This window comes from Octodon degus, unplaced genomic scaffold, assembly GCF_000260255.1.
Source record: "Octodon degus isolate 3935 unplaced genomic scaffold, OctDeg1.0 scaffold00075, whole genome shotgun sequence".
NCBI lineage: Eukaryota > Metazoa > Chordata > Mammalia > Rodentia > Octodontidae > Octodon > Octodon degus.
In genome coordinates, this window is record NW_004524651.1 from 10,262,894 (window position 1) to 10,282,432 (window position 19,539).

General features: G+C 51.7%; 1 protein-coding gene across 1 annotated transcript in view; it reads right to left on the bottom strand.

The window, feature by feature from the left end:
• The window catches only part of Lama1 (laminin subunit alpha 1), a 139,031-nt gene that overhangs the window by 60,436 nt on the left and 59,056 nt on the right, over positions 1 to 19,539 (bottom strand). Inside the window, exons 6-17 of the mRNA XM_004635832.2 lie at positions 18,422 to 18,511; positions 17,382 to 17,499; positions 15,648 to 15,826; positions 14,929 to 15,034; positions 12,351 to 12,511; positions 11,393 to 11,533; positions 10,086 to 10,259; positions 8,245 to 8,346; positions 6,940 to 7,151; positions 6,161 to 6,272; positions 3,633 to 3,743; positions 1,329 to 1,456 (exon numbers count right to left, since the gene is read on the bottom strand). Of these exons, the coding sequence (XP_004635889.1) occupies positions 1,329 to 1,456; positions 3,633 to 3,743; positions 6,161 to 6,272; positions 6,940 to 7,151; positions 8,245 to 8,346; positions 10,086 to 10,259; positions 11,393 to 11,533; positions 12,351 to 12,511; positions 14,929 to 15,034; positions 15,648 to 15,826; positions 17,382 to 17,499; positions 18,422 to 18,511 (1,634 nt within the window). The remainder of the gene's footprint in view (positions 1 to 1,328; positions 1,457 to 3,632; positions 3,744 to 6,160; positions 6,273 to 6,939; positions 7,152 to 8,244; positions 8,347 to 10,085; positions 10,260 to 11,392; positions 11,534 to 12,350; positions 12,512 to 14,928; positions 15,035 to 15,647; positions 15,827 to 17,381; positions 17,500 to 18,421; positions 18,512 to 19,539) is intronic.

Genomic DNA, 19,539 nt, shown 5'->3' on the forward strand with positions numbered 1-19,539 from the left:
CGGGGCCTCTGCAGGGGCCTCTGGCTCATGCTGCCGCCAACTCAGCAGCAACTTCTCCAGGAAGCCTTCCAGGCTGCTCCTGGTACCGCAAGTTCTTCCCTGTGACTCCCTGGCTCTGACCATCCTGCTTCTGGGTGAGGGAGCTGGCTGCAGGCCCTGGGACGAGCAGCAGCCCTGAGGGAGCCCACTAGTGGACGGCTGTGGCTGGGCATGGTCAAGCACGTTCAGCTTCCAGGGCAGGAAATGGGCTCCCCTAGGTCCTCCTGGATGATGCTGTTCTATTCCAAAGCTAAGGGGGAGGGAGGAAGGTGTGAACGACCTTGAAAATTACAAACCCTGGGGGGATCCAGGTAGCAGACCAGGGTAGAAAGCCAGCTGTCACCCTAGGATGAGCCTGGCCCCAGCCTCTCTGGTTCCCTTGCTCTCAAGCACGCTACTGTCCACAGATATGAGCCACGACATTCTCGCTGGACACTGGCACCTCGCCCCGGCCTTAGAGCGGCGGACTGATCCGCCTGGCTTCGTGGCTGTGCAGCCTTGGGGATTTCGCTACCCCAGCGAGACCACACTAACACCGCACCTTTGTGACAGTGCAGCGCTTCAGCTCACAAGCCCTGTGGGGACCTCACTGTGAGCGGGTGGCGGAGACTGCTGACAGGAGCTGGCTGGTGTGTAGGACACAGGGCTCCAGGCGCTGGTGCGCAGGACACAGGGCTTTGCTCCAAGGCCCGCTTCAGTCCTCAGGCAGGAAGTGCCCATTCCCAAGCCAGGGAAGCCTCTCTTGCTGTGGGTCACACCCCTCCTCGGAGTCCAGGAGCTGCCACTCAGCCATCCCTGCTCCAGCAGGCTGGGTGGGCCTGCTCTCTACACCTGACCATGTGGGGCCACAGGCCTGCAGGGCAGGGGTGACCACACAGGGTTCCTAGGCCAGCAGCCCTGCTGAAAGGCCTGCTACTCAGGGCAGCAACTGGGGCCCTGGGGTTCTGCAGGCACTCAGCAAACACGTGTCAAATGGGTGAACAAATTCATACCTTCCTCTCACTTATTCTCTAATTTTCCTCTTTTCGTCATCAGACCAAGCCAGGCCAGTGTGTCACTGCTTTGCACACCCTCTGCCTCTGAGCCTGCTGGTCAGAGCGAGCATGCACAGGTGACACAGCCAAGGCATGCATGCGTCCTGGTGACCACACACCTCAGCATGCAGACTTCCAAAAAGACGAGGATGGCTCGCTGCCTCTGTATCTGATCCTAGTCCACACAGGTAACACGGAAAGCCTGGCCCTGGACATCCCAATCCGCCCTGAGCTCCTGTGGGCGATGAGACTTACTTGTTGGAGGGTGTGGTGAGGGGGCAGGCACAGGGCTGGCAGTCCCAGGGTGTCCCCTGGGAAGGCGCTCCATAGAAGCCGGGCAGGCACTGCTCACAGTGGTCCCCAGTGGTGTTGTGTGTGCAGCCCTGGAACACACGAGACAGGTCAGTCCAGGTCCCTCAGGATTTGCAGGCTCATCGACTGTCAGCTTGGAGCTTGAGTTCAAACCCACAAACGAGGCAAATGCGAAGCAACAGCCAGCAGTAAGTGGCAGGTGGAAGGGCTCCCCACTTCCACGTTAACTTTTTAAATTGTAATTTGTACAAAAGCGAAGCCTAGAAACGTTTGCTCTGACCGCATTAGAGTAATTGGCACCACATTCGTCCACCTGTGGCAAACAACAAGAAAATGGAGCAAAGCATCTCAAACAAGTGGTTTTAGACAACTGTACAACTAATCCACACTCCGGAGAAAAATTAGAAACCCCGAGATGGCAGCGATGGTGGAAGCAGCTGCATTTAGAAAGCGAACTGGAGGACGTGGCGTTGTGTGGAAGCCGGGCATCAGGCCGAGGCCGCACAGCCTCACCCTCTGCGGAAAGCAAAGGCACGGCTTTCTCGGCAGAACAGAAGAGGTGGGAGGCAAAAGCCGAAGTCCCGGTCCGGGGAGGAGTGAGTTGAGCGTGCTGTAGTCTACAGCGTTGTACTGATAATCTACAGCAATCTACGGCAAAGCCGCAAGGCTCCCGGCTCACAGAAATGACAAGTGTGTGAGTGGATGGACGCGCTACCACCCTGATTCGACCGCTCCACCTCATCTACATGCATGAAATGACCACACTGTGCACCACACACACGTAGAAATGGTATATTTTGAGGCTGTCGCGAACATGCTCAGAGAGCAAGGACACGTGAACGTGTTGACCTAGGAAGAGACGTTCAGACACACTGGATATGCATTCCTCGCTAAGCATGAGCAGATTTAGCATGTATTAGTGTGTTCAGCACACACCGAGCACAGTTAGTGCATACCTAATACACACAGTATGTACTCCTGTGCATACGTATTTGTAGAAATGTGGACAACGCACAGGTATACACTAGCCGTCACGGAAGCCACAGGTGGCATGTGCAGGACGTGCTGGCCAGCAGCACGTGTGTGTGGGGTTCCCTGCAGATCCTAACAGTAGGGGAGAGGCACCCCCGGAGGCCAGTGGGAGCCCTGCACCCTGGGAAACCACCACAGGGGACTCCAGTAGTTCCTACAGAGCCTTTACTTCCCAAATGAAGAAACCAACCCACAGCAAGAAGAACTGTTCTGAGTAAGACGCACTGGGCTCTAGAGAGATGCCAGCTGCGCAGCCGGCTCTGAGCCCCCTCTGCCCTGAGCAAGGAGCCTCCCAGCTCTGCAAGGAGCACAAACTTCATCCCCTCCTCAGGGGCGCACCCAGCGGGTGGGCTGGCCTCCAGGCCTGTGGACTCCGGAGTGAAGCTGACAGCCAGAAAACGAGTCTCACCCTGCAGCCGCCCAGGATGAGCCACGTGCATGGAGCTGTGTTTCAGTTCACCTTGCTTCTGGGAGAGGCGCTAACTTGCGACTTTGATCCCAGCAGGCCACCCAGCACCACATTGTACCAGCGAGCGTGATGATCGCACTTCCGTCACTACTCCAGTGGCACGCGGTGGCACAGAATGGCAAAAGCATGTGCTTCCACTGAAAGGACCTGATCCTTTGCATTTGTTCAGTGGACAATTCTGCTACCTTCACATTGCTCTATAATTTTGCTATCAGTAATCACTTTTCTTTGTCCTGTTAATAAAAACCAGCAATGACAGCACACATCCCCATCCCCGGGATCCAGAGCGATCGTGGACAGCAACATCTCATCAGATAATACGATCTCTGGGGTGGAACCTGAGTCTACGCATGCGACCAATCTGTTTTACAGTCCCCGACACACTCGGCCCGAGGGGGCTGCTGCACGGCAAGTTCAGCACATCTGTCTCTCCACTCGGATTCCTCACACAAGGTTAAATGTGAAATTTTCCATTCCAAGTGTCATGTTATCTTTCAGAAGCTTACAGATTTGGGGGTGCTGCAGTGTGAACGCTCTTATTAGGGAACTTCAACCTCTTTCACTAAAGGACCACCCCCACCCAAAGAAAAGGTGATAGAAGGGCAGGGACTGTCTCCAGGCATGGCTCTGCCTCTCCTGCGCCCAGACCACCCTGTGGAGAAATCATTTTGGAAAACATCACTTCTGCGCAACCCACAGCTCAGGGCTGAGCAGCCCGGAGCACCCGAGCCTCCGCAGTCACTTACAGAGCAAACTCCGTGCACGTCGCAGGCCTGCGCGTGGCCGTGGCATTCACAGGGCTGGCAGATCCCACCGAAGAGGATCCCATCCACTCGGTAGTAGCCGGGCTGACAGGACTGCAAGAGAGGGGCCACCGTGCTTGAGGATGCGGCTCTGCACGCCCTCCCAGCCTGGCCAACGCTTCTGGCAAAGATGCCGTGCAGCTCGCTGTGCGCAGCAGTGTGCATTTCTTTGTTTTCTCGTTTTAAGACATCTTCATCAAGATCTCATTTACGTGCCATAAACCACCAGTTTAAGTGTGTACGTCAGCAGTTTTCAGTGGATTTGCCAAGCTATGGAACCAGCTCACACGTCTCGCTCCTTGCTGCGTGAGATGGGGGAACAGTTACCCAAAGGCTTAGGGCTGTGCCGCGGGGCAGCAGACACTGCCACGGTGTCCAGCTGGGCGCAGGGGAGCGCTCGCTCACCAGCAGGCGCTTCCTCAAGAGCGCTGGGTCTCTCAGCTTTACTGAGGTGCAGCACTCATTGAAGGGCCCCGCCCTCCAACAAGCACATTCCTGTGCAGGCCTGAGGCCTCACCGCGTCACTGTAACAGTGCACATCACAGGTGTCCCTCGTGTGGAGAGACCCAGCCGGCCATCCCCATCACCCCACATGGGAGTGGCTTCACTGGCATCACAACCTGAAGAACAGTAGCTCTGCCTCACAGAAGCAGTAGCAGGATGTGGACAGCTGGACGGGGCAGGGCCAGTCCAGGGGATGCTTCCCAGCCCGGTGTGCACAGCTCCAAGGGAAGCTGTGCAGCCAGCTGCCCAAAACCCCACAGGCACGAAACGCCCTGAGAGAAGGTGGCATTTTTACAAAGACTTTTTTTGTATCTTAGGGAAGCTCAGGTATCTACAGGGTGTTCAGGGTCTCACTACTAGATCGTACTCGTAGTGATCGGCCTGTTTACAGCCTCCCAAGAGCTGGGATTACAGGTGGGCGCCACCACGCCCAGTCTCAACTGCAGTCTCAGCGTGTCCCAGGGTGGGGCTGGCACAGCAGGCCCAGGGATCACACCCTTGGCCCCTGCACCTGCTTGCAGACGCTTTACTCTGCTGAGCTATCTGGCCGGCCCTTAAAAAAGAATTCTTCAAGAGTATTTTAATTATACAAAGAACGTGGATACAGTCATCTGCGCAGACACTGCGGAAGCCCTCTGATATGCCTACACCCCTGTACCCTTCTGGGCTCACAGCAGGCAGCAGTCACTGAAAACAGGAGGATCGCGACGAGTCCGAGCTGCGTAATGAGACCCTGTACAAGATGCCTAAATTTTTTAAAAAGCAAAATACAAAGAAAATAAATCAATCAACTGCAAAATACTAAAAAAGAATTCTTCAGTTAAATGTCTGCGCGATGAGACATTAGGCCAACTTTTCTAACTGCAAATACAAGCAAACTGTAGATTAAGTTTTCTTGCTTCGTAAAAATGAATGCCAGGGAATTCGAGCAATGACAAGAGCTCCTCGTCACTGCTGACCAGAGACCCGGGGGAGGGCGGGCCCTCCAGCACTGCAGCGGGCTGGAGGTCAAGTTCCAGTAACAGTGTTTCCCAGCTGTGGCACCCGGGTCAAAGTACTGCATGGCACTGTGCCTCAGTTTCCCAATCTCTGGAAGAGAAAGCATCTACACTCAGCTACCACTACTGTCATCAGGACTGCAGTGGGGAAGGGATGGGTGAGTGCTGTCACATGCACAGGACACTCGGTGGGAGAGGGTTACTTCCAATACTTAAGTCCAAATAGTGTCCACTTTCCTTGGTGGTTAACAAGTCCGTTTTCCTGGACAGTCCTCTTCCAGGACCCCCAGGGCCATCACGGTCCTTGAGAGTCAAGTAAGTCCATTATATAAAATGGCATCGTATCTGCTTCGTATTTGCATACATGTGCAATTCTGTGGCCTTAAGTCTTTGCTAGATGACTTATGATACCCAGGTAGGTGGCTGTCCAACTGTACTGTTCAGAGGAGAATAAGAACATTGTTGGTAAATGTACACAGGAGCAGTGCTTTCTTCTCTGGAAGACGTCTGGCCTGCAACTGCTTTAACCCACAGACGCAAAGCCTGCATTTTCTATGTAAGGCAGGGTCCACCACCCCAAAAAGTGAAACAGCCAGGGCTATAAAGCTCTCAAACTGGGCCTGGCTGACCAAAAGCTATCTGGTCTGACATGGGTGACCCGTACATGTTTAAATGGCCTAGTTCAATTCTGCCTAGCAATGCAGAGCCTGCCAGGAGTATTGTATACTTCCTGTTGGCTGGGGCAAGAAAATTCCCTGAAATCAGGGCATCTTCCTCAGTCTAATCCTGGTACAAGAATTCAACTCCTTTAAAGCAACATGACTTCCAGTATTCCTGCAATCCAGTGAAGTTTGAACGAGACACTGGGTTTCTAAAGTTAAAATTCAAATACTTGTCAATGCATCAGGTTCATTGCACTCTTTTCCCTCATAAAAGAACAAAACAGGCGGACAGGAAGGCAGCCAGTACCTCACAGGAGGTCCCCACGTAGCCCTGGGGACATTCACAGTGCTCCACGGCAGTGGCAACTCTCAGGTCTATAGCATTGGGGCTCGCTACGTCCAGAGAAACAGAATCCAACCTACGAAGAGATAAGTGCCTGTGATTGCAAAGGACCCCTCTCACCTCAAGGCAGATGGTTTCTGAGAGAACGTAATTCAAACACAACAGTCCTGCGGTGTTTGCAAGTAAATGAAGATTTCCCCAACAGAAACCCCCAGGGAGCCAGCAACCACGGTTCCCTGGAAACTTCTCTCGTGCTTGCTGCTCAGATGTGCTACTGCCCACAGACTGCCTAGCTGCAGTTGAAGTACTCCCCAAGAATTCACCCAACAAGTCACCTTATTGGAAATGCAGAGACGATCTTTAAGTAGACTACGTTTGCTTTAGTAGCAGTGTGCATGTTTATGCTTGGCTGGGCAGTGCAGAAAGTAACAGGTAACAAAATGACCGAGATGGACACAGCAGCTCCAATTATTTTGTAAAACCACGCATATTAATATCAAGAGATAGAAAACTCAATCCCTCGTGGTCCAGGCACCTGAGTGTCTAAATGGGAAGTCAAGACTGCCTCCTACTGGACACACAGGTAGTGAACAACTGGCCTTCGATCTTCATTAGCCCTGCACTCACACAAATGACTTTTCCTAGAGCTAGTTCCTTTAACTGTGTCCTTCATACACCAAGGCTGAAATGTACCACAGCACTGCAGTCCCTTCTCCAGAAGTGCCCCCCCTGTGATCACGCACCTATAAAGAGCCGTCCTGGCGGAATTGTAGTTGGCTCTGATGAGGAGGTGGGTCAGATTGGCCAGCACAGTCATCAGCCGGTCGCGGTCAATCTCCCTCTTGGAGTTGTAATCCCGGAAGCTCTCAGGCACCAGCCTCACCACGTTGTAGTAGTCTTCATAGGGTTGCAAAGAAAGACCCTCCGGCTGCGTGCTTAACGTGAATCCGTTTCCCTAGCATTGGAAACAAGAGGGAAGGCATTTGTAGTTCTATCGAACAATCAAAAATCTCCCACTGAATGGAGCATCAAGCGGCACAGCTTCCGTCCGAGTCCAGATTTTTGCAGCTAACTTGCACTGGTCTTTAAAGCACTTGGTCCAGAACGGCCAGAGAAAAGCTGTGCCTGGATTCCTTGCAGCAGGCTCTGAGAGCAAAGCCAGCTTGGCCACTCACGGAGAAGGCATGCGCTTGCCCCGTTTTCACCAGCTGCCTCTGACACTCTGAAGTGCCTCTGCTTTTCTTGTTCAGCATGGGAGATTGAGCCCAGAGCCTTTGCAATGAGTGGTATCCTCATCTTTTAAAATTTACTTTGAGACAGAGCTTCCCTAAATTGCCAAGTTTCCCAGGTTGGCCTCAAACTTGCTATCTTCCTGCCTCAGCCTCCTAGAAGGCTAGGATTAATCTTTTTTTTTTAATTATTAATTACACGGTACAGCGTCTCGCTACACAGCTCAACCTGGGTCCTTGGCAGGTGCTTAGACTGCCAAGCTATCTCCCCAGCCCAAAGGCTAAGATTATAGGTCCATACCACTACAACTGGCTAGACATCCCTAGTCTTTAAAGAATAAAAGTTCAAAATAGCATGGGCACTAATTTTACCTCCTTTTCCCAGAATTGTCCTTAACAAATGTAGACACAGAGGTACTTGAGGTGGAAGGGTCGGGTGCCCCAAGCCCTGGGCAAGGCGGGGATGGGAAGGCTCAGAGGGCAGAAGCTACAGACAGAAGGCGGAGTGTGTCTCCAGTCCTCTTGCCGTCGGTCTGCCCAATCCACCCACCAGGAGAGGTGACACAGGAGGAAGGAAAGGGAAGGGGGCACCCAAGCACCGTCTCGAGGCCGAGGCAGAGCGACAGGGTGGCACGGCGAGCTGCACACCCTATCTCTCTTCAGCCAACTCCAGATGGGGCCCAACACAGATTACAGCACCCTCGCGGTCTGGGAGGTGTCTGGACAAGAAGTCCCTGCGGAATGCCACTGGCCGCTAGCAGCAGGCTGTCACCGCTGCAAGCCCCAGCTCTACAGACAAAGCAACAGGACAGCAGTCACCTTGATGACAACGTCGGCGTGGGACATGAGGTCACCGTCCACGGTCTCCACGGGAAGGTCGTAGGACACCGTGTATTTCAGGAACCCACCAAACGCTGTCAGCTGAGAAGAGTATGAGAAAGTGAGAACGACAGGGGTGCGCCAATCCCTGCGTGAGCAGAGGGGGCTGCAAGAGCCCCCCGGATATGCCAGGCTGCATGGAATGCACAGTGAGGGCAGCAAACAATACCGATGGCTTGTTTGGCATGAAATACTGAGGGTCTCCACGCACTCTGTCTGGGAGACCTCACGAAAGTGACTCTAGGCTTCTGTTCATTACACATTTGTTTCATCTAAATAATGTTGGGGTGGGAAGTCTGATCCACAAGTGTAATCTCAACGTGCTGCTTTCACTGAGAAAGTACCACCCCAGCTGCCAGGCAGAGGAGGAATCCCAGACATCCTGCAGTGGGAGAGAGAATCTCTCCTGGATGGCCACATAATGACACGACACACAATTCTAAAACTGGCTAGAAGACTTCGAGAGAAAAATAACTCAGGCTTTGTGGTAAGTTGACATTACAGAGTGTATGGTCTATAACTGTAATTAGTTGGAAAAAGGACTTTCAAAAATAAGTACGCCTTAAGACCACACACACCTTAGAAAATACAATCATCACATTAAGTAGAAACATATGAAGCTACGCAATCACATGACTACAAAAGCACACGGTCGCCTTAAAAGACACCAAACCCCCAAGTACGTGCAGGGTTACAGGTACAGAGATGGTTCCCTCAATCAGAACCCGGAAGGAAGGAACACGAGTAACCAGGAGGGGACTTGTCAGTGAAGAAATCAGCTTCTAGGGCTGGGAATATAGCTCAGCGACACAGCACCCACTTGGCAAGTGCAAGGTCCTCCGTTCCATTCCCAGCACCAAAAAAAAGAAAATATCTTTCCATCTTTAGGTCATGGCTTTTTCTTAAAATTGGAATAGCAGGTGTCCTGCCAGCTCCTGCCTGTACACTATACAAGCGATGGCCTCTCCTGACGCCGAGAGCATCTAGACCATGGTGGGATCGAGGCTGCGTCTTCCCTCCAGAGTGCACGGCTCCCTCCACCGAGTGGGAACGGGACAGACAGCCCCGGAGGCCCACGTGATCCAGGGACCCAGGGAAGGAAAGCAGGAGGGGGGATGTCACACCGTAGACTGCTTTCTGTATTTACTTGAGTCTGTCCCAGGCAAAGGCAACTTGTCCAAGAGCTGGTGGCTGGCATGCAGTAAATCTAACTCTCTATGCCACTGGCCACAGTAGGTCTGTACTGCTCTGTGACACTGTGACACCTCTGAGGGCAAGACAAGGCCAGAGCTGGGGCCATCTGGCTCTCTCTCTAGCTCCGGGGCAGTAAGCTGCCAACCTAAGCGATAAGAGAGGGCTCCCGGTTAGCAAGATGGACTGCTCGGAAGGTGTTTGTTCTCGCTTCTCAGGACCTTGCTCAGTCTCCCACCTTTGCCACAAGCTGTTCCCTTCACTGCCCTATATTTCCCCCAATTTGTTGACTTGTCAACAAATACTGGCAGTGCAGAGACGTTTCTGTCTTAGCTCCAAGAGAGTTCTGACCTTCTGGGCCCCAAAAACCGTATTACCTGTCCCTTTTACTTAACCCTTTTCTGTGCCCACAATTAGGTTACCAGGGGCCCAGCCAGGCTCCCAGCCACCGAACTCTGAGTGGCACGTCTAAGTCAAAGGCTGTGAAATGCATTACTCCCGGCCAAGAGGATAACCTCGAGTGCAAAAACCGAAGCTCTTCCCCAGCACTCCGTGCCCCGCCCTCGAGTTTCTCCCCGATACAGACATACCTTGTTTCCCAGGTAGGCCTCAGGGGCTGACCAGTAATACCTGGTACCCAGCCTCTGCGTCACCTCCACGTGGCTGATGCTGACCTGGCGGCGCCCACCAACCACCTCCTGCTGGGAGGTGATCTTCCGGCCACTGACCAAGTCTGTGACCAGCCATCCGGACATGTCATTCACCTGCAAAAGAATCCAAGAATTTTATGTGAACTGAGATCGTCTTGGGTTTCCTTCAGTCTTGTGTAAGGATCTTCATGATGAAAAGGGGAACTCACTACGCTTCGTTAGGGATGAAGTTAAAATAATTACTGCTATCAAATCACATCACATGACCCTTCTGAGACAGCCTGGGAACAAGTCACCCATGCCAAATCAGCTACGCACAAATAAAAAGGCAAAACCATATACGTATATATATTCTACATATGTAGAAAATGTTCTATATATAGAAAAAATATATAAAGCTTTTGGGGCACCAACACAGTCGCTCAAGTGGAAAATTCCACTCCTGACCTCATGTGATAAGTTTAAGCTAAAATGCAGGTGCACAAAAAGTACTCCACAAAATTACCCTTGGGCCATGTGGCTACCATGCATGTGGAATGCTGATGAATTCGGTACGTGGACTTGGTCGTCACCCCTGAGATACCTCACTGTATACATGCACAAAGCCCAACACCAATGAAGACTCTGAACACCCAAATAATTCTGCTCCCCAAGATCTCAACTTGCATATGCAGGAACAAAACATCTGTAAACTCGGACTCCCCCTTCCTGTTTTCTCCCCAAATGCTGAAAACTCCTCCCCTCCCATCCCCGACTATGGCACCCACAGTAGCCAACAGGTCAGCCTGTGCCCAGCGCTCCTCCCCTTGGAGCCACTTGCCACCTCTGGATCGCAGGTGCCCCCAACTTCCACCCCCAAAGAAACCTTGCTGCCCTGAATGCCTAAGCCACCAGCTGCTGTCCCTCCCCGCCCTCCCCAGCATCTTAGAGCTCAGTGATTTTCAGGTCCTGCACGATGCTGGAGACAAGGAGCAGGCGAGGAGGATTCGAACACTCCACTCGATAAAAAAAGAATGCTTCCAGCTAGCCTGCATCTCATGCTCATTTGGCGGCAAAGGGTAGATGGGAACAAATACGAACTCAGAACACTGAGGGAGACTTTCGGGGTGGGCTGACCCATCTCTCACACGGTTCTGGAGGGATGAAAACAGTGTTTCATGGGCAGGCAGCCTCATCGCCTGGAATCAGCAGAGAGGGCTCCGAAGCAGCACCATCCCAAGACCCAGCGGACGCGAGGCACCACCCACCTGTCCGATAGGCCACGAAAGGCTGCCACAGACTCCAGAGACACCGAAGCAGAAGCATTCAGAGCACCCCTGAGGGTTCTTCTCCTGCAGGTTGTAGAACCCTGGCTTGCAGCGGTCACAGGCTTCCCCCTCGACATTGTCCTGCAAGTTACAGAAAAGGTTAGTGGGGAAGCTAGACAGAAGACGACCATGATACGAACCGGAAGGGGGTCTGCAAGCCACGCGGCAGAAGGGCTCCCAGGGAAAAGTCAGTATTCCCGGAAAATAGAGGGAGCGTCAATATTCCTGAAGCAGATGGGCTGAAAAATTTATTTCATTTTTATGGCCAAGAACAAGACCACGAATCTTAGAGCCTGGTTACTATGTGCAAGTGGACTGTCTCACTTTTCCTTCAACCTTCCATTTTTGGCAGTCTTCGCACACGGACATCTGTATCAGAAGTGTGTTTCCTATTTACAAACACTCGGGATTGTTTTCAGTCACGTGCATGAGGCTACACAGCTACAGTGTGAAATCCTAACATCATCTGGCCACATGAGCTGCGCCCTGGTGTCAGAGAATGTGTATTGCTCGATTCCTCTCAACAGAGAACCTGGATAACAGGCCTGCACTGAATTAGTGTCCCTGGAAACCAGGTACTGACCCAATCCTACTCCAGATGCCACACTGGCCACGAATGTCAGGGAAGAGCTACACCAAGGTCAAAGGCATGGCACGAGACACTGGGTTTCACTAAGAAGTCAAGACAGGCACCAGATGGCCGCCACCCAGAAGTCCCAAGGTAGAAGGCCGGGGGCCTCTGGCTCCCAGGATGCGTCACAAGGCCAGCTGGCTGGGACCCCAGGCTTGCTGGGGCCGGGCCCACTAACCCCAACTGCAAGGACGCTGGTCTGCACCAGCGAGCACATCCCAGCCCCCGAGAGGCTGGAGCAAAGCAGCGCATGCCCCCCGCACTGACCTTGCAGAGGCACGGCTCGGCACACGGGTCGTCGTTCACGCTGCCCGCCGGGCTGCAGTCGCAGCGCACACAGCTTGGGAAACCCTTGTAGCCAAACTGGCAGCGGTCACACCGCTCTCCTCCGTAACCTTCTTTACAGGGACACTGCCCCGGCCAGAGCCCTGGGCAGAACAGAACCGCAGGTGAGAGGGGTTGCAAGCACAGGTGGCGGCATTTCTCTGCATATTCTGGGCTTTGGGGCAGTCCACACTGCGACTATTCAGCTGAGACATTCTCAATCCAACACAGCATTCCAGCCACAGCTGGTGGGCAGTGTGTGGCTTGGCCCATGGTCCACAAATGGCCAGATCTTGGTTTAAAGAAAAACAAAAAGCCAAAAGCAGAAGCTCACAGAAACTGGTGGTAATGTGACACGTGGCAATACCATGGGACAGAGGCGAGCAGCTCTTCTAAAGGATGTGCGTGGGAGGCTGCGGCAGGAGGCCAGTGGAGAGCTAGTGACTGCAAGGTCAGCCCGAAGGACAGTGGGGCCCTGTCCCAAGGGAACAAACCGTTAGGTATAGTGCTGCAACCAAATGCCCACAGAAGTGAAAACACATGGCCACAAAGGTACACAAATGTACACAGCAGCACTGCTCATGACAGACAGGTACTCAGCTGCTGCGGATCGGAGATCTAAGGCGGGGTGCAGGCGCCAGCCGCAGGAGGAGAAGAGATGCCGGCACGCGCTGCGGCACGGAGGACGCCGTGAGCACCCTAGGTGCACACAGGGAGCTGCGTAACTGCGCTGCCGACTCCTGGGCTCTACTGAGAGGAGCGGTGACTGTGCTTTACCCTTTTCTTCTCATTTGCAATTTCCTGTAACTTTTTCTTTTTACCAATTTCACATGCTTGTATCTGGTAATATAAACAACTAATTTGAAGACAACATTATGCAATATAACAAACACTGTTGAATTCCTATTATTTTTGTTTAGTGAAATTCTGTATTGTTTCTAATGTGTTTTTTCTTTCTTTCTTTTTTTTTATTTTACTATTTTTAATTTTCTTTGAAAAAGAAAAAAAGAAACCTACTAAGGATGGATACCAGTGGAAATTACAGCAAAGTGTCCAGATTATAATAAAGTGGAAGTTGCTTATATTTAAAAAAAAAATAGTGAGAGGAGCCAGATGCGAGGAAACCCTCACAGTGGGCAGCTCCCTCTGCAGGAACCGTCCAGAACAGCAAGGCTGTGCCGAGAACACAGTTCTCTGCCTGGGCCTGAGAAGGGGGACCAGGATGCAGCCAGGCGGGCACTGACTGTCCCTGGTTCGCTGTAGTGAAGAAGGCCACTGCCTCGCGTCGGGGTGTTTCCTGGAACCCTGGAGGCGCTTTCCAGAGGCAAGTCAGCGCTGGCTCACTGTCAGCTCGAACTGAAGGGCGCTGAGTACAGCTCTGGGAAGCAAAGTACTGAGGACGTGGAGCAGAGGTAGGGATCGTGATGGGGGCGGCAGTCAGCTATAAAACAAGCCGGGCACAGCCGTAGGCCCCGCACTCCCAGCACTCCGGGAAGCCTGTCTCAACATAGAAACTGAAAAATAAAAGAGCTGTGGATCTTGTGGAAGCCATAACACAGTTTTCAAATCAAGCCCAAAAGCAAACAAACTGGAGAGCAGCGGCCCCGCCTTTGTGTGAAAAGCCAGCTTAGAATCTCAGCAGCTCGGTAACCCGGCACACGTTTCTTCACTCCTCTGTGCTGCGGTTCCCTGACCCTAAACAGGTTAAAAACTCCTACCTGCTGTGACTGAAAAGCTTGGGTGGTGTCTCTGAAGTGAACCCAGGGCAGGGTCACTCACCACCCACGGCAGCAGCAGCACCTCGTGCTGTGGCAGCGCATGGGCAGAGGCTCAGGCCCGCTGGGTCCTGCTCTCCCCTGCCTGGTGCCCCACAGCCCACACCTGCGTCTGCTGGTCACAGCCACTGCCTCGCCATGGACCGGTGCTGGCGGGGCTCACAGAGGCCTTTGAACAGAGGCTGCCTATCAGAAATATGGGTTCCTGGCAGGTCCATCTCCCAGGCTTCAAAACAGAAAGGACCCTCGCATCTCCAGTTAGCTGGAAGAGCCACTTGCTTGGTGGGGGGACGGACGCAAAAGCCTCCCAGAACCTGCAAAGAGCTACAGGATGCAGCCGCTACTTACTGTGCTCCACACAGGCTTGCACGGAACCGTTTCCTGACCTCACAAGCAGGGGGAGTACCTCCTGTGTGTCATCTCGTCCCTAACACTGGCACCTCCACACCCACCTCCCTCCCATCACAATCCCTAACGGCTCTGCACCTGCAGCACTGTGCACCCCAGAACTGTACTCACGCATCTGTTCACGTGGAGCTGACAGTGAGCCAAAGCTGACTGTGCCCTTTGGAAAGCACCTCCTGGGGTTCCAGGAAACACCCCAACACAAGGTAAGACGCTGCTAAACTACTGCTGAACTAAAGAATCATACCGCCAAATGGCCACGTAACAGCAACAATTCCAGCAGGTACAAATCTGCCACCGAACAAAGTGAATCAGAAGTACTAAAATGAACCAGGACGTACCATTGTGCAAGTTAGACTGGAGGTCATCCTTGACACAGACAGAGCTGAGCGACCCCACAGGGTCACAGTCGCAGGGCCGGCAAGGGTGGTCATCATAGGGAGAAACCTGAGACAGAAGTTGTCCTGGTTAGCTTGTGAGAGTAACAACGACACTAGCAGCAACAATACTGACGGTACTAGGATTTATTAAAGACACCATGGAAGTGATTTTGTGCAGGGAGTGGGGTGCATCTCAGGGAGCTGAAAGTCCTGAACATTTTTTGATGGTGATAGCAGTCCATATCATGAGCAGTGAGCCTCCCTTGCCCATGAACCTCTCAGCCCCACTATCTCTCAGGGCCACGTTCCTACCCAGGCCACCCATCCCAAGGACTCATGGAACAGCTATGATGTGAGCTGAGGTCCAACTGAAGGGACCCCACTGGTAAGACAGCTGCTTTGAGCATGGGTTCAATCTCCAAACTTACAGGGAGCATCACCCAAAACTACATGGCTAGAGGCCTCAGGAACCCAGGTCAGCCGCTACACGAGGACCCCACTTGGAGCAAGAAAATAGGATGAGCAGAAACAAAAATTAAAAGACCACTATCAGCACCACAAGAGCCTAGGCACAGCATCCCAAAGGGAAGCCAGTCTCTAGGCAGGGGCAGGGACTTGGCCAAGTGTCTTCTATCTCAGGAGCCGAGGCTGCGCAGCACGGGGAGGAAGGACCCACTTACTCTGTGTGGCCGGTAGTAGCCGCTGACACAGGTCTCGCAGTTGATGCCCGTGGTATTCTGCCGGCAGCCGATACACACCCCGCCGCCCTGGAGCTGCCCCGCGGTGTTCAGACTTTTCTTCTGCTTCGCAACATTTTCGTCGTAGTAGCAGTCTTCAGCTTTATTGTGGCAGTTACATTCTGGAAGACCATTTCAGCACCTCTGTTAGCTCCAGAGCATGTCCTATGGAGAGCGGCCTTCACTCCCTAAGCAAGCCCGGGACTAGGAATGAAACTGAGACTCCAGAGTGACAAATTCTAATAACACAGAGACAGTACCTGCGGGACAACCAGGAAGGACTGTCAAAAACCACATCTGGTGTCCACCGACCCCACAATCCACCCTCGGAGCTCGTGCTTTGAGAGTGCTTGGCAGTCAGCCACGACCACAGCGGCTAACACAGCGCCACTGACCGAGCTGCAGGATGGCGACCACACAACACCCACCCAGGCAGCTGTTCCCACGATATTATCATGGCCATAGGATGGAATTCTGTGTGACTGCTTTAGTAAAAAGCATTTCAAACTGCTGGCATGGAAAGAACTTAAAGACATGCTGTTAGGCCAGGCAGGGAGGCACATGCCTGCAATCCCAGCACTCAGGAGGCTGAGGCAGGAAAACTGCCAGAGTTAAAGGCCCACCTGAACTCCATGTTAAGACTTTGTTTCAAACCACAAGAACAACAAAAGATGTGCTGTGAAGTATTAGAAAGCAGTGTGTGCTCATATATTCGGTTGTACGTGCATCCCCATGCTTAGCTCCCAGTAGCTAAACCTTAGAAGTGGCCTAAATGGCCATCACAGATGAACACAGAAAGTATGGGAGTCATACACAAGGGAGTACTATGCTGTGGTGAAGAAGGATAAACTTGAGTTTTTTGTAGGAAAATGGACGTACTTGAAGATGATAAAGCAAAGTAAGTCAGACACAAGAGCTTAAAAACTGCATGGTTGCTCTTCTATGAGAAATTCAACATATAAAATTAAAGAGCAAAATAGAAGGCAGATAATAGGGAACCTGGAGATAGACCTGCTGCAAATGACAAGGGACCAGGAGTTGGGGGCAGTTAAGAAGAATTAAAACATGTCCTGCGTGCGCACCAACACTGTGCAGCACACGCAGTCATTATGTGCGCTGCAAATAAGTGCTCATGAAAATAAAACAGAAAGCAACGTGCGGGTGGGGAGGCAGCTCGGCGGCAGACAGCACGCCTGTCGAGCTGAGGCCTTGGGTCCGATCCCAGCACCAAGGACAAAGTCTAAGAAGCAATAACCGGCCGCACTACACGGAAGCAGCCCGGTACTGCCGGAAGCCTCCTCTGCACAGTGATTTGGGAAGACACAGGAGGAGAGAGTGAAGGTGAGGAGGGCGTCGGCGAGCGCCACTTCATGTCCTGTACTTTCGTGCATCACCAGATGCCGGGGTGTTGGGGCTACGCCGCCTGTCTAAGGATGAAATACAAAATAATAAAGCATAAATGAATAAGTGGGAAGGGAACTGCAGATGCAAGAGCAAGTCCGCGAAGACTTCTTAGCCCTCAGTCGGTGCTTTAGCTGATGAAAGTCACCCGCAGCTCTGGGAACCCTCCGAAGGTGTGAGCAAGGGTCCCCTACTGCTACAGATGCCCGCAGGGCCCCACTGCCTCCAACCTGCAGAGAGGAAGAGACCGCACTTCCCCAGTGCGAGGGCACCGACCTTCGCAGGTGTTGCCGGAGGACACGGTGCCGGGCCTCCAGGGCTGCTGGTGGTAGCCGGGGCAGCACCTGTCGCAGCTGTCTCCGCAGGTGTTGTGCTCACACCGGCATTGCAGTCGCTAGGCAAGAAGGGTGCGAAAGGCGATCAGAAAACTGCCTGCCGAGTTCTCTTCATTTTATTTAAGAACAGAACCTAACACCATCGAACAGCCGCAGGACTCCGCGAGAGAGGCTAGGTGGCTGCAGCGGACCAGCCATTCAGCTTCCCAGAAGGAAACATGCACACAACGCGGTCACAAACAGGGGCAGGGAGGAGCCAACAAAGATAAAACAGGTGCTACCAAGAGGTTTTTAAAAAGATGCATTACCTTTCAGAGGTTGGGAGCCCTTCTTAATAATTTTTTCCCTATTAGATTTTTCCCATCCTGTTCTCATGAATAGCCTATTACTGATGTGCACTTACGGGCTTTTTTTAGTTAAAACACAGAACGATCTGGTGCAGTAGCTCAAGGGTGGAGCATTTTCCCAGCATGCACAAGGCCATGGATTCAGCCCCCAGAAAAGGAAAAAAACTCCTATTCCAGAATACAAACCTACTAAGATTGGAGGAGAAAAAGTAACCTCATGTTTTCCAAAAAGAGAAGACATATCATTTATTTAATATGCTAAAATACATAAACTTTATCTTGGTTTAGGATCCAAAAATGGAAACAAAAAAAAAGGGAAGAGAGGAACGCGGCTTTGAAAAAACATAAACCTAACACTGGATTGCCCACGGTTTCTACTTGAAGAGCTTCAGAGCTCAGAAAACCACCAAGCCATGAAAAATGTATATGCTATGGATGTCCTATCACAAAAAATCATGATGACCTCCAAAGAAAGCAAAATGATGAGATCTGTTTAAAGAAACCATCTGCAAATCTCCCTCTTCCTGCGGCACGATTTTGTGCCCTTCATTTGCCTTGAAGACAAGACAGAAATGTGGGTCCTACCTCGAAGGCAGCCCAGAGAAGCTTCCTCGCCCACCCGCCACGAACTCACCTTCCTGGCGTCATCCCACGGACAGCTGCTCGCGTGGCCATAGCAGATGCACATCCCCCCGACAGAGATGTCCTTGATGGAGTAGTAGTACTGCGGGAGGAAGGGAGGAGGGTCAGAACTCTGTTCCGGGGAACAGGAAATGCTGGCACCACACAAATACCTGGGGTGGGGCAGGTCACAGGTCATCTAAGGTTCTACAGACATGCTCAACCTATACCCCAGGTGCAAAGCATCCTAGTGCTCAGTTAAAATCAATAATATTCCGATTAGTCCATCAACAGAGCCCCAAAGGATCTAAAACAATTTTCCAACTTGACTCCATCTTAAAGCAAAGTAGCTGCCTTCAAACTATGTATTGAAACCCCTAAATTTCAATATAGCTGCATGTGAAATGCATAAGACATCATGGACGAGCAAGGCTTATTCCAAGACATAGTCTAACACAGGGGTGGCAAACCTATGGCACACGCGTTACTGTGGGCTTTCAATAAGGCAGAAGATGTTCGTATAGGGTAGCTTTATATAAACTAAAACCTCACTATTCAAGTTTAACTGCAGTTTGGCACTTGTGCTAAGTAAGTGGGTTTGGGGTTGTAGTTTGACATTAGGTCTCTAAAGGTTTCCCTATGGCTGGTCTAACATAAAATGTGTCGATGTAAACTACCACAATGACAGGATAAGGCGAGTTCCTCTTCAGATCTGCTATCACCACTTCTGTAGTCTTTGCATAAGTGCTAATATATTTCTTTTATATTCACTTGACTTTGTCTACTGCATTAAGTCCAGACTCACTTATTTCTAGTATTGCTTTGTAGATTTTCCACACACACAAAATATACACAGATTTCCAAATACATCTTGTAGGATTTCATCAGAACTGAAATCTCTGTTCCTTAAAAGTCCAAGTTAGGAAAGCGTGTGCACAAAGTCCAGACAGATGGATGATATTTGTGATACATACACATCCGGAAAAGGACTTGTGCTCAAATGGAAGATCTTTTGTGACTCAGGAGTGAGAGACCCGCAGCCCAATTTTTTTTTCTACAGTTTTATTGATAAACAGATAGCAATGAGACAGTTTCAAATCAAATCAGAAGTACAGTTTCAACAAATAATAC